General features: G+C 46.1%; 1 protein-coding gene across 7 annotated transcripts in view; it reads right to left on the minus strand.

The window, feature by feature from the left end:
- RGS12 (regulator of G protein signaling 12) overlaps nucleotides 1-22,665 on the minus strand; it is a 1,255,576-nt gene that overhangs the window by 364,481 nt on the left and 868,430 nt on the right. For all 7 annotated transcript variants that reach the window (XM_069632045.1, XM_069632046.1, XM_069632044.1 and 4 more), the window contains 2 exons: nucleotides 8,410-8,610; nucleotides 8,214-8,287 (listed from right to left, as the gene is read on the minus strand). In XM_069632045.1, coding sequence (XP_069488146.1) covers nucleotides 8,214-8,287; nucleotides 8,410-8,610 — 275 coding nt within the window. The remainder of the gene's footprint in view (nucleotides 1-8,213; nucleotides 8,288-8,409; nucleotides 8,611-22,665) is intronic.

A 22,665-nucleotide genomic window follows, 5' to 3' on the forward strand; every position in this document is an offset into this window, starting at 1 on the left:
TGCAACTCCTGGACCGATGAAGCCCTGCTGCAGTGCCGAATCTCCGAAATCGCCTTGACTAGAAAAGCCCTGCAAAGGCCGACTTCTACCCTTGGGTTGATGGGACCAAATCGACCCCAAGATAAACTCGACTGGAAATCCTCTCTCTGCTGGCTGTACTTCCATTGCTGCTGCAGGAACCGAGTGCCATGGGACAGGAATACCAGAATTGAGTGCATTGTTTTTAAGCTGGACGTGAGGTCTAGGAAGATCCTCCGGCTCCCTCGAAGCAGGGCTGACCATGCCTGACCCACCATAACAGAGTGCTGGACCCCAGAAGCATGAATATCCCACAAGGTGTCCAAGAACCACAGTGGTGCTATTCGCAAGAAGCTGAAACCGCAAAGAGCTGCTGATCTGAACACTGCCCATTGCTGCCGCCGACCTTTGAATCGTAGTTCAGGTGTCCCCAGACGTCCTCACTCTTGTCCCCACGACTGAGACCCAGGAACAACAGCCTCTGCAGGAACTACAACAGGAACAGAAGCCAGCTGGAACCATTTCCTCAGACCTAAGGTACTGTGAACTAAGGGGTACTTACCTCTTGTGTGTGTAGCTTGATTGTTCCAAGTTGAGACTTGCATTGGCTGCCTTTTGCAGAGTTGCTTGCAGTTTTGCCCTTCACAAGCTTCCCATAGCTTGTGGCCCAACAGTGATTTCTTTTTCAACAAACGCTCTTAACATTGTGCAATACTTTACCAACCTTAAAGAAGTGCCTTAGCTCCCCTAGACTTTGCTCAAGTGACTATGGCTGTCCTGACTCCCTGAAGACTCTTCTAACCTCTGACTTTGTGTTTAACTATCCCTCCAAAAAGTCATACATACCTTACTTATGATGCTGGGAAATGGTTAATTTACATTGCATTGGGTGGGTTCAAAAGTGCCGACCTGTTTGAGAAACTTGTTAACCATTGTTTCCTTCCCTAACCTTTTCCTTTTTGCCACAACTTCAGCATTACCATTTAAGTGTGATAAGTGATATATAAATGTCCACATTGTCCTAGCTATTGAAATTACCTCAGGGTGTAGGACATCTGGGTTCCATCCCAAAAGTATTTTGAAATGTATTTTTATTGTTGCCAATTGCTCTTTTCTAAAGAAGGCTTATTGTAAAACTGGCTATTAAATTAATAAATAATTATTTAATCTAGAAACCTTGAGTGTAAGTGTTATTTGGATAAATGTCACTGTTAAACTCATGTTGCAACCCTGCAGCTGACATTGACCCCTCTTGAGATGTGCCTGGCTGCTCAGTCACTCTACCAACTTGTGTAGTACAGACTTATATTAAAGGTTGGGTTCCCTATTGCCAAGAGGACAAGGCTGATGTAGTCTACCACAGGGTTTCTACATACAATCTTGCCTAACACAGGGGTACAGACTGGTTGGTCCTATTTGCTCAATGGTTGAGGTACAGAACGAGTGTTGTCTGTGAATATTTGCAAAGAGACAGGGCTTCACCGCGACTTGGCTGGAGGCAATTCTGGTCGTCTTCAGCAGCAGTCAACGGCTCTTCAGCTGGGCAAGTAACACTGTTCCTGCTACACTACCCCTACAGGGATTTGGCACATTAGGCAGACCGTATGTAAGGTGATGTGTGCTACAATAAAACAACACAGTAATCTTGCAAAGAGGCAGAGTCCCACTGCACTGGTAACCCTAAGGGCTGACCAGTGCACCCAAAAGAGAAGCCTTGAGCAAGAAATTATAAGTTACTCAACCTAGTGACTAACATACTCTTAGTCCTTAGTCCCCTTTCCTCCAAATTGCATGGGCATCCCTTCCAAGGGACGGAACCTTTTTCACCAGAAAAAACCTTCTTCCCCTTTAAATTTAGAGGCACGTGGGGGTGCGGCCCAGGGAGCATGTGCTGCCCCAACTCTGCCCTCCGGCGCCACACCTCAGTCCCCATTGACACATCGATAATAGATTTAACGTTGCCTAATGACACCAGTATTATTAGGTGGGAGGTTGGTGGGACGTATGGAGCAAAGGGGACTAAGGACTAAGAGTACATCAGTCACTACGGTGAGTAATTTATAATTACTCTTACGTCCTGTCCCCTTACCTCCATACTGCATGGGCGATTACAACTGAATGTAGCCCCAGGGTAGAGAGGAGATTCTCCTTAAGCAAATAGGTTCCTGAGAACCGCCTGTCCGAACGCTGCATCAGATCTAGAGCTGGCATCCAAACAGTAATGCATGCAGAAAGCCGAGGGAGTGGCCCAAGTGGGCGCCCTGCTTATGACTTGCCAAGTGACTAGGCGTTGGAATGCGATGGCCGTTGCCTTGGCTCTGACTGTGTGGGCATGCATGTTGGCCGGGGGCAGCCTGTTCTGGCCCTCGTCGGCTTCTTTGATGCCCGAGACCATCCAGTGGGATATGGAGGCCTGATAGACTGGTCTTGAGCCTCCGAACGTGGCAAACAGGACGTCCGATTTGCGGAAGCCCTTGGTCCTGTCCAAGTAAAATTTCAGGGCACGCCTGACATCCAGGCAGTGCAGTAACCTCTGTGTTTCATCATTGGGATCGGGAAAGAACGTAGGAAGTACTATTTCCTGGTTGAGGTGGAGAGCAGGGAGCACCTTGGGCAGAAATGCCGGGTGTGTCTGCAGGACCACTTTGTCCCTGTGAAATGTGGTATATGGCTCAGAGGTGACCAACGCCTGTATTTTGCTGACTCTACAAGCCGAAGTGAGATCGATTAGCGGGGCTGTCTTGATGGTGACCAGTCTGATGTCCACGGACGCCATTGGCTCAAACGGTTTGTGCGCAAGAGCGCCCAAGACTGTTGGGGTCCCACACAGGGTGCAGCCTTTTGACGGGTAGATAGAGCCTTGCGAGCCCTGTCAGATGTTGCTTGATGATAGGATTGGAGGAGAAGATCCCCTCCTCAGAGTTCCTGTAAGACCCAATGGCTGCGAGGTATGTACAGCAGGTGTCCACCTGCATCCCAGAGTGGGCGAGGTGCGCCAAGAAGGAGATCATGTCGTCCAAAGAACATGCCAGGGGGTCAATTTCCTTGGAGTCCGCACAGTGGCAGAATCTGGTCCATTTACTCTTATACTGGGCCCTGGTAGCCTTGCTCCTTGCGCCCTGTATGATTTCCAGATTAGCCTGCGAGAGGCTGAGGTACTGCAGCGTTACCTGCTCACATACGAAGCTGTAAGAGCTAGTTTCTGTGGGGCGGATGACTCTGCCCCCCTGTTGAGCCAGAAGATGTGCTGGGCCCGTCGGGAGGTGAATTGGAGGCACCGCCGAGAGGCTGAGCAGCTCCAAGACCCATGGCCTGGCCAGCCACTGTGGAGCTATTAAAATGATGTTGAGTTGGCGAGACTCCTTGATCTTGCAAATCACTCTGTGAATCAGCAGAGTGGGCAGGAAGGCGTGAGCGCTCATGCTGTTCCACTGAAGCCGAAATGCATTGCCCAGGGAGCCGGGGCCACCTGGCCAACTTCTTGTTGTGCCAGGTGGCAAAGAGATCCACCTGGGGATGAACCCACCTGCTGAAGATCTCCTGAATGACTAGGTCGTTTAGCTGCCACTCGTAATTGTCCGCTCCCAACCTGCTGGTCCTATCTAGCTCCAGGTTGGCTTCCCCCGGGAGGTGGACTGCCGTGAGGTATATGTCGTTTTCCAGAGCCCACTCCGACATGCTGATTGCCAGTCTGAACAGAGGAGGGGATCTGGTGTCTCCCTGCTTGTTGACGTAATACATGCTGGTCGAATTGTCTGTCTGAATGAGGACAACCTTGCCCCTGAGAAGTGGTAGGAACGCTCTGAACGCTAGCCAGATGGCGTTCAGCTCTAACCAATTGATGTGGTATTCCTGCTCCTGTCGAGTCCAGGTGCCATGGACGGAGAGATCGTCCAGAGCGGCTCCCCAGCCCTTGAGCAAGGAGCCTGTGGTGATGGTGGCGTGCAGGGAGGGCGGCTCAAACAGCTTGCCCGTCCATAGGTTGCAGTCTGTTGACCACCATGTTAGGTCCGGGTGGAGAGATGGAGGAATGTTGATCATCACGGATTGGGAGCCCCTCTCCTGGTTCCATGATGCCGCAAAGTCCTCAATATTTTGTGTGGAACGTCTAAAAGGACCACCGCCAAGAGATCCAGGAGATCCAGGAGATGCTGGTACCACCAAGCCGAGGTAACCTCTCTGCCGAGGAAGTGGGAGGTGGCCGTCTTGATGGGCAAGATCTTGTCCTCCGAAGGAAATACCTTCTTGGAGCATGTGTCCCAGATGAGGCCCAAGAATGTCAGAGTCTGCGTGGGCTGCAGCTGCGACTTCTTGAGATTGAGCGAGAACCCCACATTGTGCAGTGTGTTCAAAAGGGCATGGGAGGAGTGGTGAACCGCTTCCAGAGATCTAGCCCTGACGAGCCACTCGTCGAGGTATGGGTAGAGGAGGAAGCCCTGTGCTATCAAGAGGGCCGCCACTGTATTCATTAGCCTGGTAAAGACCCTGGGGCCGAGTTGAGGCCAAAAGGGAGGACCTAGTATTGAAAATGGTAGCCCATGATCCTGAACTGTTGGAAAGAACGATGGGGCTGCCAAATAGGTACGCATCCTTCAGATCCAGGGAGCACAACCAGTCTCCCTTGCACAATGTCTCTGCTATAAAAGCTGGCATAACCATCTTACATTTCTGTAGGGGTAAGGAGAGGTGGAAGGTGGAAAGGTCCAGCACAACTCTCAGGCCTGCCTGGTTTTTCTTCTGAATGGCAAAAATATCTGGAGTAAAAGCCCAAGCCTTGCTGGGAGGCTGGGACTTCCTCCAGTGCCTGGCTCTCTAAAAGCGACCGGATCTCTGCCAGAAGAGTTGCTGTCCCAACCTGAGGGAGTGGAGGGGAGGAGGGAGGAGAGGCTGGGATGGGTAGGGGTACCCCATGGATACTACGGAGAGGATCCGAGAGTCTGCAAAATTCTGGTGTCAGAAATGTGCAAGGAGAGCAAGCCTGTCCCCCATTGGAGACACGTGGACCCGAAGGGGCGTGTCATGCCTTCTTTCCCTTGGAGGCTGTCGCGGAGGAGGGGGACTTGAAAAAGCCCTTCAACGCCCCCACCCCCCTTTTTGTTGCTTGTGCCGGTTCTGAGACGGTGAGCGGTCCAGCTGCCTGGATCTCCGTTCCTGGAAGTCGCAGAACCTTCCATAAGTACGCTTCCTGTCGGAGCACTGCTGTGACTGGGTGTACGACTTGGCCGTGGTCTTTGTCAAGATGGATAAAGACTTGGCCATTTGTGAGCTGTTTTTCTTCTTGTCCAGCTCTTCGTCCATGGTGGAGTGGAAGAGGTCCCCCCCTCCACTTGAACAGTAGATCTAATATGCGTTTTTGGACGTCTGGGTTGAATTTACGATGTCCAGAGCCAGGCTGTCCTTCTCATGTACGTGGCGATACAGATGGCACGGCCAGAGGTGTCAATATGGGCCACAGTGGATTCCATGAGGTCCTGCGCCATCAGCTTGGCCTCAGCCAGCCCTGCCTTAAAACATGATTGGCTCTGTGTAGGGAGTTCCGGGAGGAAGTCCACAATATTCCGCCATAACCTTTGGTTAGCAGCAGCCAGCATAGCATCAGTGTTGGCTGGTATCTAGTCTTTACATCGAATGCCAAAGCATCAAATGCCTTACCATAGAAAAGAAAGCATTAAAAAAAACATTAAATGCATTTTTTCAATAGTAAAGGGTTTATTTTAACTATAATGGGTTTTTTAGGTTAAAAAAAAGGGGGGTTGGCAGGACCCCCACCCCATAAAAAAAAGATGGTAAGGCATTCGATGCCATGGCATTCGATGCAATGACTATAAACCGTGTTGGCCTGACGAAGATGCAATGAAGCGTTGGAATAGAGTTTCTTCCCGTACGCCTCCAAGATCTTCTCCTCCTTGCCTAGCAGCTCTGCAGAGGAGGAGGCTGAGGACGACTGAGGCTTGGAGTATAGTGATGCCGCAGCGATCACTGAGGAGTGTGGCTGAGAATGGGCCGAGAGCAAGAGTGTATCCCCCTCCATCTGCCTGTACTTGGCGTCCAGGCGTCGATTGACCGGCTGGACCGAGTAGGGCTCGAGCCAACCCTTCTTGGCCAGGGAGACTACATCGGTTTGCAGTGGAATCCCCGTTTTGGCAGAGGGGCGTTGCTTGAGGACTTCAGCCGGAATCCCCTCTGCCGGTTGCTCAACCTCGGGTTGGGATAGGCCCAGGGACTCCTCCATCCCATCAAGACATTTGAGGAAGGCCCTGGCTGAGGATGGCATGTCCGGATCCAACTCCTCATCCGTATCCTGCGGATCAGGAGGAGTAGCCAGAGCCGGAGGCTGGGATACAGTGACCGTGGCTGGAGGCTGAGATGGAGGCGGAGGCTGGTACGGAACCGCCTGAGGAATCGTCTGGGGAGCCAGAAGCAGCGGCTGCGCCGGGGACAGGGGCACTGGCAGAGGCGCTTGTGGTGCCGCTAGCATCGTAAGGAGGACTTCCCTGAAGGCGTCCTTGAGGATAACCCCCATCCGAGGGGACTTCATGAGCCCGAGGAACCTCTCGAAGAACCTCTCTTCACTGGCCAGAGAGGTGGTAGGGGGTACTGACAGGGTAGCAGGGAGCTGCTGGAGCCGCTGCATACCATGCCCGTATGGACGCAGTGGGAAGCTGCCTTGCGCATAAAAGGATAGGCTGTAGGCCAGGTACCTGGTTGGGGCCAGTCCCACCTTGACACTCGTTCTTCGCCGAACTCCTGGAACAGCGTCGGACGGGTGCCTCTGTCTGGCGCGGCAGCCATCTTGTTGAGCTGCCTGCCACGTGCCTGCGACATGTTGCTCGGCTCTTTGGGCCGAGCCACATCCAAGACTCTTGCATGTGGATCATAAGGCCTCCCCTGCTCCCTGGGCATAGGCTGGGTAGGTGTGACACCCTCGACCCGGGGGTCGGAAGAACTGCATTTAGGCACCCCCTCAGACGTATTGCCGGTACTAGGACATAGCCCCTCGGCCATATTGCCGGTACAAGGGTGGAGCCCCTCAGATGACAATCCGGTACAAGAACCTTCCGGTCCCTTAACACTGCCACCGGGAGGATCCAAGGATCCCTTGGCCCAAAGGCCGGTAGCCTCAGCAGCCTCGGTGCACGGGCTGGTACAAGGACCTAAACGGTCCCTCCCACGCGGGAGGGTCCTTGGGAACGAGTCTCCTTTGCGGGGTGCAATGGAAAATAGCGGCCCTACCCTGGGCCTGGCTCGATGTTTCACGAAGTTCTTGAGGTCCTCTGGAGGCAACTTCTGGAAGAGCTCCCTCCACCTGGCTAGTCTGTTCTTCAGCGCTTTCGATGACAGCGAGTCACACCCTGTACAAGCTTGTCAACCGTGGTCTGGGCCAACGCAAAGTAGGTAGCGGGTGTGGGGGTCTGGAGTTGGGACGAGCCCGTTGCAGGATGGACTGAGTACAACTGAGGTGTGGCGCTGGAGTCAGGGCAGCACATGCTCCGTGGGCCGCACCCACACGTGCCTCTATATTGAAAGGGGAAGGAGGTTTTTTTCTGGTGAAAAAGGTTCCGTCTCCCGTCCCTTGGAAGGTACGCCCATGCAGTATGGAGGAAAGGGGACGGGACGTAAGAGTAAAGTACAGCAAAACATAGCTCCAAACGTCAGGAAAGGGCTAGGGCCATAGCAAAACATTGGGTTTCCATGGATGTCAATTTAGGGAAAGCTGCAAAAAGAAAACCTTTTCTAACAAACTGCATTTCAGATTTACATTTAATCACTCAGAATGTAGGAATTTAGTGCAATATTAAATGCAGGGCAAAGGAGATGCAATTATAATAAGAGTGGTTATGCAAGTATATAGTATGCGGACATCTATGCAAGAAAATGGAGTATATGAGGAGGATTAAACAACCCAACATCATCAGCTCAGTCGCCTGCAGGTTCTTCCTGAGGGATGGTTTTCTTTTAAGTCCAGAGAACACAATGAACTTCTACTAAGCCCATGTCATATGATAGCCCAATCTTTCACTGTTGCAGTTTGCTGGGGAAAACAAATCATGTATTTGTGCACTAAATGGAAGATAAAGCACATTGTGAACACTGATAATAAACATATTGTCAAGAGTCAATTATTTAGTGCACAGTATTTTTCTGTGCATACACAGCCCTCAAAATGAACACTTTAAAGTGTTCCACTTTCTTACCGAAATAATGTACGCCTTTCTAAGCGTAGATCCCTTGAGTCCAGGATGCTACTGTCTTGACTTAACACCAGTGGCTTTTGTGAGCATAAAAATAAGGAAAAAACAAAAGTCATGTTAAGTGGAGGCAGAAATTTTACTGTGCAGCAATGTTAAATTAAAGCCTACTCAAAATGTAATGTCACGAAAGGTGCTGTACCTTGCTCCCTCCAGCTAAAAACAGGTCAACAGCAGCTATATTAATACTATGTTTCTCGCAAAGCCCACATAGTATATCTTTGATCGAGAATCCAGATTTAACCACCATGGTACAGGAAGACCCATCTGGAAGGTTGATGAAGCAGTGTTTGGATGACTTCTCCTTTTCAGTTATAGGCATAGACAACCTCGATACATCAGCCTTTATTGAGAAATGAAAAAAATAATGTTTTCATTTCAGATAATGTTAAATTTAAAATTATTTCAAAATGTATGATTTCTTTAACAGCATCTGTAATTGTCTTAATCAAATACATAATGGAATCACATAATTAAATCACATACAGAGATGTTGCAGAGCCAAGTACCATTGCTGCAGCACAACCCCCCCTACAGGGATTTTGCACATTAGGCAGACCCTGTGCACATTACGGATCCATCTAGCATTTGCAAAGTACAAAAATATGTTAAGAATTCTCAAAAAGTGCAGCAAAAATGCAAAGGATTCACATTGCTAATTTAAGGGATTGCAATTAGCAAATCACAAAACAATCTGTAAATCAAAGACCCTACCAAGCCCCGGCCCCTCAGGAAAGAGAACAGAGGCAACTGGACTTGTATCTAGCACCACATCTCAGGTTGGCAGAAGAAGGGCCAGCACAACCTGTGCATCACTAGAAAGTAAAGAGAGAAAGAGCAAGGGTGCCTCTACTTCTAGGGCTCTATTCCAAGCCTGCTCTGTAGACAGATATACATTGTGGAAGAAAATTGGCAGTGAAATACTTTATTATTTAATGAGGATGCTTGACAAGACTTTTGGTAAAAATTGAGAGATCTTCCTGAACACAATCATATCCCTTAAAGGTTTCAAGAAAGGTTCTTTTGATGACAGAGCCTGTAGCTCAGAAGCCCTTCACAGCAATGTGACGACCAGGATAACATCCTCTTTCCATGAAACAAAAGTTCAAATCTGAGAGTGCAAGGACTCGAACAGTGCAACCATAAGCTTGGACAGAAGCTCAAGAGCCGGTTTGTGCAACAGCAGCAGCTTGAGGGAGAGCTCTTCCAGGAACTCCTTTATGATAGGAACCATGAACCAAGTAATTCCTAGGTGCATAAGCTGCACAGATCCCAATTTCTCTTGCCTGTGAGTCCGTTTTGAAGCACGTCTGTTTCTTGTCTAGAGAACCAGGATACCATACAGGCCAAGAGGCAGGTAAGTACCTATTAGTATGCACAATTAAGTGCAGTGTCCTAAAGCCACATCCCAGCCCTAGTACATCTGAAAGGCCTGATACGTGGAGGCCAGCACCTAACAAGGGAATTAAAATAAGGGAAACACAATTCTTCCCAGAGAGAAAACATGATTTACAATCCCCAAGCCTAAAACACACTAACCATCCATTTAGACCACCTAGGGCCTCAAAACAGTATTAATGCCCAGTTGCCTACGACCAATACATATAAGCCAAAAGAGGATGAAACCATAGTGAACCTTAGCAAAAGGCTTCCATGAATCAAACATTTCACTACAGATACCTTCCTGATACATTTAATTGAAAAATATATACATTGTTCCCAGTTGCAGTGTTTCCCATTGCATGGATTAAAGGGATGACCTTAAACATGGATAGAAAAATCACAGGAAAGTACAGAAATGGTGAATCTTAGTCCAGAGCTCACAGAACCCCTAGGGGATTCAGGAAAAATGTTCAGGGGCAGGCAAGTACCCCAGAGTCACTTTAAGGCGAGTTCCACTGTCAGTTCAAAGTTCCATAGGGTATAATGGTAAATGTTAAAGGCCCATCCACACTGAAGAAGGCAAGTATAATTCAACCCCGGAGGTGGAGATGCTGCACCGATCAACCTCAGGGAAGGCCACAGGAGACCCCAAGGGAGAGTTACAGAGGTTGGAAGATGGACCCCAGAAGAAGTTGCAGATCAGGAGGACCCCCCCCCCCCCATGCAAGTCTATGAGGAATTGAATTCTGGCTTAACACTGCACTGCACATACTAAAGATGTTTTTTTCACAATGTTGAATAGTGCAACATTATATTGGCATCCAATGTAAAACATTGAATTAACTCAATGTGACAAGTCTACATTCACTGAATGTATCTTCAACATATTTGACAAATGTGCATGTAATTTACATCTCACTGCATTTTATTCAGTGTTCATGAGGTCTGTATGTAAAATATAGTAGAGACCTCAACTATAGACAGTTGCCCATGTGGTTGATGGAAGAATTTACAATAGCCTGATTCCCCTTTAGTGCTATAACCCATCTCTCTGAGCCTGAACACTCTACATCGTATGGCTAGAATAATGTTGTTAAACTAGCCCGTTCTGCTAGAAAGTGAACAGTCCTCTAAATTATAAATATTATTTGCATGTAATGTAGTGCTCTTTTATTTTCATGTTTCTTCAAACTAGGGTCTTCCAAAAGGGACATTCAACCTACAATGCTTTGAGTCCATAACTATGGCAGCAGACACTGTACAAATATCAAGTAACATAACATACCAGACAAGGGTAACCCCCGCCATCGTTTCTGTGCCCGAGGCCTATCTGGTATGGCTCATGGTGGGGGTGATCCTTTTGTCAAACTCTCCTTTTGCATCTCCCGGTGATCATTCTGCACCGAGCCAATGCTGGCTCTGACACTTCGCTAGTTGGCTCAGCGTTACCAGAAACTCTCCAGCCATCACCAGGTAGGGATCCAGTATAGTTATCTGGTTAGTACCTCACAAAACTCCCTGGAACTACTGATCTATTGAACACACCTCAGGGCCATCCCGCACCCACAACACGACTTAACACAATACCTTCACCACACTAGTAATAGGCTCCATGAAAGTTCTGCAGGCCTATTAGGAAAGATAACATCCCTTGTTTTGATTATATTTTCATCAGGTCAAAACACTGAAAACTATACACACAACCCCAAAATAAATGTCACTCACACTCATGTTTTCATTTCCCTACATGTCTTTACTTACGTCTGCACCTTCCTGTCTTCCTGATTTTACCCAGTCTTCCTCTTTCCCACTCTCACTTGCCCAGTTTCCTTTTTAACCCACAGACCACGTTCTAGCAGCCACCCTGGACAGAGCTGCAATTTGGCCCTATATTGACAAGACTCTGCACTTTAAGATCACTATGGGGAAATGTGTGCATTACAAAAGACATATAACTTAACAGAAACAATGAACAAACTCATGCCTCACCCAGTTCCTGTACCTTGTGATGGCCGTCGCGTGAGAATTGATGGATGAGAGCTGTAATCCAGGGCGCCTTAGGCTCATTAAGACAGCAGGATCTCATGAGGCTGAGGCACAGACGGATAGATGTCCGTCTGTGCTCAACAGCAACAGATCTTATTTACTTAAATGTCTGTAGCAGACGCTGGTCTTAGCTACACACAAAGATCTCCATGTAGTGCTGTCCCATGTTCAGATGGCTAAAAATCTAGGACCTCAGGAGGCACGCTGCATGACTGGGCGATGATGGATTGCAATGGAGATTACTACTTTGATTTAGCTAATACAGAAGCATCCTTATGATTTAATAGTTGATGAGTATTCTGTGCCCCTGTACTAAAGAGGGTGGTAAAACATGAGGTACAACTGTGATCCTTAACTCTGGCACAGGCTGTAAGAAGCAGGGAGTTGTGCCTAAAAGGAAAACAAAGAACCTGAAACCTACAAACTTGAATAAAAAAATCTTCAAGGACAATTCTGTGCAACTTGACAGCCTTGAATAGGCCCCCAGTTCCAACTAAAATTAAACTATGCAAGGCCTCTAACATCGAACCTAATATACAAGACCTTGCTTTTTCCTCCATGACTTGACTCCAGGGGACCCTGTACTACAGGAGCTACGCTACAGAAGCCATTACTGGAGTCATAAGAAAATTCAGTTTACACAAGGGATTTTCGGAACTCAAGCAATGGCTACAGAAGCCATTACTGGAGTCATAAGAAAATTCAGTTTACACAAGGGATTTTCGGAACTCAAGCAATGACAATTAACATTCTGTTGTATTCTACCGTCGCAAAAGGTCCATCTTGTGCCATTTTACTTATAAAAAGGGATAATTCATCTATTGCAGTCCCTATTCCTATAAGCAATGTCAATAATAGTTACCGCAGTGTAGACTCGCCTGATTGCAGTGTTTCCAATTTGATATTAGAATGTGTCTTAACTGGACATCCAAGATCTCTAAGAAATGTTTCTAATGTATTAGTTCCACTTTCTGAAATACCGAATTTAGGTTAATTGCATCACAGGATATACAGCTGGCAGACTTTTCTAGTACACGACCGCAATGATCTGGTATACCTAGTTATTCCTTCAAGAATTATACGTCACATGATTATGTCAGACCAGGAGGCCTTTCGTACTATGGGTTATGACATAACGTTTGCAAGGGATAGACCTACACCTAATTTAAGGGCAGCTTTACCAACAGGGGAAGTTGCTGCCTTTGGAAGCGATAACATCAAGGTAACATGCCACCTGGGCCAATAGAGTCTCGTAAGTTCTGTTTAGCTGCAGACAACCAACCATCTCGGTTGCATGTAATAGATTTGTCCTGGCTTACTTTGCTTGGGGACAAAACTGAATACGGATAAACGCCCCTATTGAGTCTTTAGCCAATATTTTACACTTACTATAGCGACTTGGAATACGGCAGTCATCGTCAGCTCATGTCAAATAATACTTTATGCAAACTCCTCCCCAGTTTTACATTCATTCTGATACAAGAAGTGTGGCTAATGGATCGTCCTTGCTTGGACGGATTCCAACTTGCTTTCCAAGCTGCTTCTCTTGGCAACCTTGGCCGCCCATCTGCGGGTCTATTAGTGGCAGCCAGAAACATGAGTGGTTTCTTCAGTCGTAAAATGTATGCATCGTTTGAAGGCATTTAGGCCAGGAGTGGTTGCTATCAATCCAATAATGTGGTGAGCCCTATTATTTTTGTAAACATTTACTGTAACCCGATGAAATGTGAAGTTATTGAATTTCAGAATGACCTGATGAATATTATTGATAACTGGCCTTCTGTTGATCCAAAAGGCTAGATTTTGGGAGCAGTGATTTTAATGCAAATTGTTTTGTTTTGGATATCAACGGAGACTGGTGGATGAGTAATTCATGGAGTCATTCTGAACAGGTTGCCCATACTTGGGGCACTTGTATGAGCAACAATGGATTAAGTGGCTCAAATTATAATGTCCTGGTGTATTTAGAAGGGGCTGCCACTTGGCACAGGGGAGACTGCGAAACACGCATTGATTATATTTTCGTAAGTGAAGCAATCTTTTCTAAACGCAGTCAGCTTCACATTGACAAAAACTAATGTAGTGACCACAGTATATTGATTGCGTACTTTCCTATCCCACACTCGTCTCTTTTAGCATATAAACTCAAGAACCTGGCTACAAATCCGGCTGGTACTGGCACATACTGGCCTCCCTTGGTTACTGTTTAGTTAAATGAGAAGGTTCCGGGAACCCTACGGAATCTTCCTCTTAACCGGTTCAATTCATTGCCATCTAAATATTGCCATTACTTTTTGCAGCATCATTTCGACAATGTATTCCTTAAAAGTAATAAAGTTAAACGCAAACATCTGCATGTGTATGATGCGGCGGAATCAAGCCGGAAAACGGAACAATTTATGGGCAATAGCTATTTTCCTAATTTGTGCACAGCAGCATTCCCATAACTCCTCAGCCACAGTCACCCTCTAATCCCCCCCGAGACCTCCCATTTCTCCTGTGACAAAGCTGAACAATGCCCCTTAGGCTCCTGTAATCTACAGTAAAAATTGGATACCACCCTGCTAATATCTACCCCTCATATTGTTTTATCTAAAATAGGGGCTACTGCTGGTTCTTGTGTTAAGGTGGGTGTTAGGGTGAATTCTGATTTCTGTGCTAATTGCCTTCAACCTTCGAGACCCCCAGCTCTTTTGCTGGACTTTAGGACTTTTAATTTTTATCCTGGAGTGATTGAGATCTTTTTCTCACCCTCTCATGTATTGTTGATCTAATTTGGACTCTGTGTTTCTTTTGGTTTGGGAGTCTGACAACCTCCATAGGCATCACCTTTTGTATTGTGACACACAGCACCTTCAGTGCAGTGTCACTGATAAGTCCTTTGGATTTCTCTTAAGGTTTAAATACCTTCTCTTGGGTAAACTACTGTTCCCAAGAGTAGTAAAGTGAAATTGACTTTACTTACCTGTTTTTCCTATGTAGGTCCAGTACACCCCAGCATACGTGGAAGCACTGGGGGATTACTTAGTAGCCCCTTTTCCTACTTGCTCATGTAACCTTTTTTATGTTACCCTCACTACATTTAATGGCTGGTGGCAGTGGTTTAATTTTCTACCATTGTGCGTTTTTACCGCAGGCTGAATCCACAGATGCAGTATTGCAGCCATGGGTGCCCATTTTGTCAAAATGGCCCGGTCTTCTTTTTTCGCCATTTCTTTCTTGTGAGGTTTTTCTTGGGTTTTACTCTGCGCGCAAAACAAGGTTTGAACCTTTTGTTCATTTTGCCTTTGGCAGGCTTCAGTGCTCAAACTCGCCTTCAGCTCCCGTGTGTCTGGCAGGGCAGGAAGCGAGGGAGGGGCCTGCAACTCCCTGTACCTAGTCTCCTTGGTTGCCCAAATGCACCCAGTCATGATTGGCTGTCTTGCAGGACAGCCACCCTGCTGTGTGAGTGACAGCTAGGCTGTGCATGAATGGGAGAAACCTACATAAAAGGCGAGGTCTCTTGAACAGAAGGGAGAGTCGACCACTGGAAGAAACATCCGACCAAAGAGCTTGGAAAAGAACCTTGCTGTACCCTCCTGGACCGATGATGCCCTGCTGCAGTGCTGAAGCTCCACCTTCATATCGACTAGAGAAGCCCGGAACGGATGACTTCTTCCCTTGGGTTGGCGGGACCAAATGACCCCAAGACGAACTTTGCTGGAACCCCTCTCCCTTCTAGCTGTACTTCCTTGCTGCTGCTGGAAATGAGTGCCAGGGATCAGAAACACAAGAAACGAGTGCATCATCTTTAAGCCGGACCCAAACTCCAGGAAGATGCTGAGGACCCTCCCGAAGCAGGACGACCAAAGCCTCAGCCACATCAACAGAGTGCTAGACCCCAGAAGCAAGGGAAGCCCACAAGGTGTCCAGGAACATCAGTGGTGCTATTTGCCGGTAGCTTAACCCGCCAAGTGCTGCTAATTTGGAAAGAGCCTGTACCTGCCGATGACCTTCGAACTGCAGTGCAGGAATCCTCCAGACATCCTCCCTGTTGTTCCCACGACCGAGGCCCAGGAACCAAGGAACTGCAGGACTGCAACCTGAACAGAAGTCAGCTGGATCCTCTTCTTCCAACCTAAGGTACTGTATTGTCTGTAGCTTGCTTGTTCTCACTACTTGCAGTAGCTGCCTTTTGCAGAGTTGCTTGCATCTTTGCCTTTTACAAGGCAAACAGCTTGTGGCCCAACAGTGATTCTTTTTGTACAAACTCTCAAATAACATTGTGCAAGTCTTTTGTGCTATCTGAAGAAGTGCCTCCGCTCCCTAGACATTGTACAAAGTGACTTTGGCTGTCCTGGCTCCCTGCAGACTCATCTTACCCATTGACTTTGGATTTAACTGTCCCTCAAAGGTGGCGCATAAATTGAACTAGTATTGCTGGGAAAGGTCTAACCTAGACTTCATTGGGAGATTGTGAAGTATCCACATGTTTTGAGAAACTGTCAAGACTTGATTGTAGAGTGGAGTAATGGACCACCGTCCCTAAGCCACAAACAGTGAAAAATAGAAACTACTCGCTGTTTGAGGATTAGAGCCATAGGTGGTGAAAGAACAGGAACACCGAGTCCTCCGAGTGGCTGCTGTAAGAAAATGGGTAGGTTAAGCAAAACGGGTCAAATAGATATGTCCTGCAGTATCAGTAATATGGAATAAACAAGCATCTACGAAATGAAGAAGCAGAGGGAGGATCTGATGGAGGGTCGGGTATCAGTGTGTAGACCTGTTCTATAATGCTGGAGAATGGGAAGGGCCGCGGGTTGAAGGAAAGAACCCAGTTAGCCCACCAGCAGCACCCGAATGCAGAAAAGGCAGAGTCAATGGACCAGGGCTACTTGCAGCACGTAGCTCTGAAAGCCTGAGCTCCAAAGTCTGAAGGTATCCAAAGTTACCAAGGGAAGACCAAATGCAGTCCGTGAAACAATCCGTGGTCTAGCCGTGAAATCACTGGGTACAAGGTTGTGGAAGGATAAGGCAAAAGAAGTCCAGAATACACAGTCCGTAATCGTAGAAACCAGAAAACACAATACGAAGTCCAAGAACGCCAAACGCTGAGTAAACAGCTGAGAAGCAACGCTTGCCGGGAGAGCAGCTGTTTTATTTCCTGTTTGGAAGATCACGTGTTCCAATGCGTGCATCACGTGACGGGAAGGCATAAGCAGGAGCAGTCCGAGAAACCATGTCACGTGATCGATTACCGGGCCAGACGTTCATTCTGTATGTTGTGATGGCGGGACTCTGCTTCGTACAGAGCCGCAACGGAAGCTGCCAAGCACAGAGAAATGGTGCGCGGGAACCCGGCAGCGTGCCTTTGAGCCCCTGATGCTGTAGGTGGGTAACGTGACGGCTACGAGAGCGTGCTGTCTGGTGTTTTGTGTGGGGCAAGGCCTGGGGCAAAGACTGCACTGGAGAGGACTGGGATGAAGGATGTATGACAGAAACCTTTTTCCTTCCCTAACCTTTTCCTTTTCCACAACCTCAGTATTTCATTAAGTGTACGAATTGATATATCAATGTCCACAGTGTCCTAGTAATTGAAGTCACCACAGGGTGTAGGAAGTGTGTATGTGACATTCCAAACGGGCATCTAATTGCTTATCTTAAATCTGAGGAAGTGTTGTGAAGTGTATTTGTATTGTTGCATATTGCCCTTTCTAAAGAAGGCTTATTTAAAACCAACCGTTAAATAAATAATTATTTTACTAGAAAACATTGAGTATAAGTGTTATTTGGATACTTGTAATTGTGAATCTCAGTGTTACAACTCTACAGCTCACATTTTCCCATCTTGAGACATGTCTGGCTGCTCAGTCACTCTACCACCTTGTGTAGTACAGACCTATACTAATAGATGGGTTACCTATACAACAAGGACAAGGCTGGTGTAGTTTCCCACAGGGTCACTATATACAATTGTGCCTAACACTGGTGGCAGGTGGTGAGGATTTGTGTAGTTACATTGAGTATTTTACTGTGATTATGTTCAGCTAAACCAACACAAGGCTAAGCTCCATCAGAAAAGTAAAGCAATTTTAGCATGCCAAATATTGATAACTTCAATGAGGCAGCCCTAGTTATTCTGGCAGTAGATCAACTGAAAGATATGTACAAAGCTAGGGGTCTGCCTGCTAAAGGAAAGAAAGGTAAATTGATTGCAAATTGTTGAATCACCAAAGTTTGGGTATTAATGTGGAAAATGAGGAGAATGAACGTTTAGAGTTGGAAGCCAAAAGGATAGATGCTCAAGCGCCAGACATCAGAACATCAGGCTCAGGGAGTTGGAAATGTAACATGAAATTGATATGAAAAGATTGTCACTTGAATCTGCTTCCCTCCCAGGGTCCTCTAGGTCTTCTAGTCCCAAGAGGCCTCGCCTTCCTAAAGAAGCAGTGAGTATGTATGATGAAAAACCTGATGTATTGGATTGGTTGGGTACTTTTGAATACACCTATGGTCTTTAAGGACTCAGTGGGAAAGGTTTAATCCCTTGGCTCATGTCTAGGCTCCACCTGAATGGCTGTGATGCCGTAATGGAGTTGGGTGCCATTGAGAGAAAGGATTATGAATCAGTGAAGCTGGCGTTAACAGCCAGATTTGGGAAACCTCCTTCCCAGTACCTTAAGAGGCTTAGGATCCTCAAAAAGACTAATGGTACTCCTTGGGCTACCTGGGTATGTGAATGTTTGAAGAACTTTGATCGTTGGGTTAAGGGTTACAGAGTGAACTCCTTTGAAGGAATGAGAAATATGTTTTTGTTCGGATCTATTTTTGATGCCTGCTCTCCTGAGCGACAACAGCACTTGTCTGACTCTAAGGAAATTGAGGTCCATGAACCATATAAGGGTAGATGCCATAGGAAAACCTGGTAGGTCTAGTGAACCCTCTGGTGTCCAACTAGAGGGAGGTCAGCAGAAACCCCCATTCCTTAGAGCATTTGGGAAATGTTTTGTCTGTGGACCATGTGAAAGGGGATCCCAGATGCAAGGATAAACCTACAAGGGTGGGAGATGGGTCATCACTGCCACCTTGGCGTTCATCCCTGTGGGATAAGTTCAAATGGCTAGTGCTCATTTTCACCTACTCGCTGAAGAAGCCCTTGGATTTCAAGTCAGTGTATCTTTAGTGTCCCTGGGTCTGTGTGAAAACCAGAATTTGGATGTGTATGGCGCCATTCCAGATAACACCAAAGGGTATAATATAGACAGGGTTCTTGTGAATGGCCAGGAGACTTCTGTCATGAGAAAGACACTGGAGCCAGCAGAACAGTAGTGGATGAAAGGTTTCTCAAACCTGAGGATATAGCTAAGGCACCCAAAGGTCCCACTTGATGTGCAGGAGGCCCTGTCCAAATGGTTCCAATTCTACCAGCTCTCGTTCTGTGTAACAATCTGACAGTAAGGATCCCTGTGTACAGAATGAGGTGTTTGGGAGAGTCCTGTTGGATTATGACTTAAACACTGTAGGAGTAGTGTCCGGAAGCCCCAGGTCTCCCAGTAGGAAGAAACAGGAACAAGCCAAGTTGGCTAGAGAGGCAAGCTTAAGAGACCGCTCTGAGCCTCCTACAGAGAACCCAACTTAAGTCCTTTTGTTAGTAGGTTAACCTCTAATCAAGGCAAGTCCATGACTAGAGTATTAGGGAAATGGGAGCCCAAACCATGCTCCATCATTGCCACTTCAATTGTACAGTCTTTGATCCACACTGCTTTTGAGGAAGGGGTGGGTAGACAAATTGAAGCCCTATCTAGGCCTGTGAGAACTGGTAATACTCAAAACTGGTGGAAAACCAGGAAAGGCCAGTCTAAGGCTAAACACCTTAAGACTGTTGGCTCTTCTACTGAAGACTCCAGTATAAATCCTAGTGTTAGGGGGGGGACACTTCTAAGCCAGGTACAATAAGATCTAAGAGGAAGTGAAAGCATGTACCTTCTTGACCACAGCCCCTCCAACTAAGATACCAGAGACCCAACCTGCTCTTGTGAGAGAGGTGGTGAGTGTTAGGCAAGATGAATCACAGAGGCCCCTCTAGGACTACAGGATTTCTTTCCAAGAACCTCTTGTAAAAGCCTATTGCAAGTTCAGCAGTTGTCACAACTTCTGAGGGACTGTTAAATCAGATCCCCTATACATTAAACAAGGTAGATGTATCCAACAGTATTTGTAGGTCATATAGCTTGCAAATGAAAACCAATGTTAAAAAGTGCCATGACAAGGGTTACAAATGATTGCTGGTGTTCTCAGCAAACAAATTTACCGACTTGGTGAGGATTAGTTCCTCCCGTCCCTTAGTATGGGGTGCGGGGGAGGCAAGGGTTGGGGAGAAATTTTATTTTAGTGCTAAATTCCTCCCATCTTAGAGACCCCCCAGCTCTTTTGCTAGACTTTAGGACTTTTTAATTTTAACCCTGGAGTGACAGACCTTTTTCTCACTCCCTCATTTGTTTTGATCCGATTTGGACTATGTGCTTCCTCTGTTTTTGAGTCTGACAAACTCCATAGGCATCGACCTTTTGTATGGTGACACACAGCACCTTCAGTTCAGTGTCACAGAGAAATCCTTTAGATTTCTCACAAGGTTTAAATACCCTTTCTTGTGTGAACTACTGTTCTCAAGAATAGTACAGTGAAATTGTCTTCACTTACCTTTCTGCAACCTCAGAATCTGCAAAGTATAACTAGTGTGATATTTTGTGATTAAGTCACCTCAGGGGTAGGAATTGTTTAAGAAGCATTTCCAAAGAGTACCACCTAACTTGTCTTGATTCTGAAAAGTATTTCTAAAGTATATTTACATTGTTATATGAATTGCCTTTTTAAAGACCACTTATTTAAAAATTGATGTTAAATAAATAACTATTTATAAATGAAACCTTGAGTGCAAGTGTTACTTGGCTACTTGTATTTCCGGAATTTATTTGTACAGCTCTACAGCTCACATTTACCCCTCTTGAGCTAGGCCTGGCTGCTTAGTCACACTACCAACTTGTGTAGTACAGACCTATACCAACAGGTGGGTTACTTAATACCAAGCAGATAAATGTTGTGTAGTCTCACACGGTGTGACTGCATCAATTTTTGCCTAACACTTAATTGCTATGTGTTAGTGTTGTAGTTGATTATCTCTGAAATAGAATAAGTTACACGTGTTAAAAGGTTCTTACCTGTGATTTGCTTACTGTCATTCGGAAAAGTATACAAAGTTTTTTACTTACCTTTCAATTGCGTTCCACTCATTGAGAAAGTAACATAGTTTGTAACACTATATTATTCCTGAAACTGAGTAAGTGTAACCGTGTACTACCAATAGGGTTTTTCTCACCTTGAATAGCATACTGTCGTTCTAAATGTGTAATACTGAGTTCTTACTTATCTTTGAAGTGCATACTGCCATTCAGAAAACAAATTCATATTGCTTACTGTGAGGTGGTCAAAGAGGCAACAGAATTAAGGGAGGATCCTATTCTAGTAATAAGACCCAGCCAACAAAAGGTTTACACAGCAAATCAAAAGAAAATTACATGTCCCAGAAACCACCACGAGAAACGAAAACAAGGAGGGGGCAGAGACAGAATTAAAAAGGGAAAACGGCATAGGTACAACCCAATCCATACAGCATGGAAATAGGTGTACTAGAGATTGGCACTGGTATAAAGCAGTCAGCCCGCATGTAGATCGGTGGCCCCAGAGACATACAGGGTGGGGTCAAACAGTGCATGAAACTGGGTGGACTGAGGAAAGAAAACGCCCTGCAGGTGTGGGGAATGGGAGGGAAAACTGGCTGGAGACTGAAGGGAGGGGAGGAGCAGAGAGGGCCTTAAATGCAGCAACAGAGAGCTCACCGGGTGTTTCTGATTACAGCTGCAAGCCGAGCCGGAGACCAGAGAGGAATGGAAAGGTGATTGTGACTGGGCGTACTAGAAGGCTCACTGAGAGGCACAGGGGAGATCCCTATCAGAGGCGGACTCGCTGAGGAGAAGCGCCAGCCTTCAAACATTAATCAAGGAGTGTGCCTTCCATGTGCATTTTTGTTTTTTTTGTTTTCTTAACCCAGTGAACAGAGGGTGAGTCAGTCCGTGGAGAAAAAGAATTAAGTTGACTTTATTTTCCCTTTTAAAGATGCGAGAAGCCAAGTGGAGCTTCTTTTTGAACTCTGGACTGCATTAACCCTTTCACGGAAACCAAACCTCATGCAAACTAATACCGTTTGATGTGTACAAGGAGAGCTGTTGTTTAAGTTAACACCGCAATAAATCTTAAAATTGCTAAACCTACATCCGACTACAGCCTACTATTTTACACTTACTTTTGAATTATGTTCCACTAATCTAAAAAGTAGTAGGATTGTAACTGCATCATTCCTGAAAGAAGAATATGTTACATATGTTGCAAAGTGCTTACCTGTTAGGTCCGTAGTGTAATTGGATTATTCCTGAAACAGACTAACTTATACAAGTGACCAGGTACTAACTTGTAACATTGTTGGTGTAACTATATTATTCCTGAAACTGAAAAAGTACGTTTGCTACCAATAGGGTCTGCTAACATTGAATTACATAATATTATAAAAAATCTAATAAATGCAGTTTACTCCTCTTGAATAGCATTCTGCCATTCCAAATGTGTAACACTAGATTTTACTCACCTTAAACTGCATACTGCTATTCTAAATGTTGTGTATGCTTTGCTTTACTTACCATAAGCATGGTATTGGTTTTTATAATTGTTTGATTTATAATAGTACCTACCTTTCTAAATAATTCTCTTTGCCTGTGTAGACATAAAATAAACAATTATTTTTACAGTGCATCAGTGTGTATGTGTGTCTTTGGGCCATATGTATGCTACAAGTTATTTGTACCTCTCTACAGGCCTCTCTCCCTTCTAAGATAAGTCAGTCTGCTCTGTTAGTGCTACCTATATACCAGGCGGTACA

This window comes from Ambystoma mexicanum, chromosome 6q, assembly GCF_040938575.1.
Source record: "Ambystoma mexicanum isolate Mex_15411 chromosome 6q, UKY_AmexF1_1, whole genome shotgun sequence".
NCBI classification, from domain to species: domain Eukaryota; kingdom Metazoa; phylum Chordata; class Amphibia; order Caudata; family Ambystomatidae; genus Ambystoma; species Ambystoma mexicanum.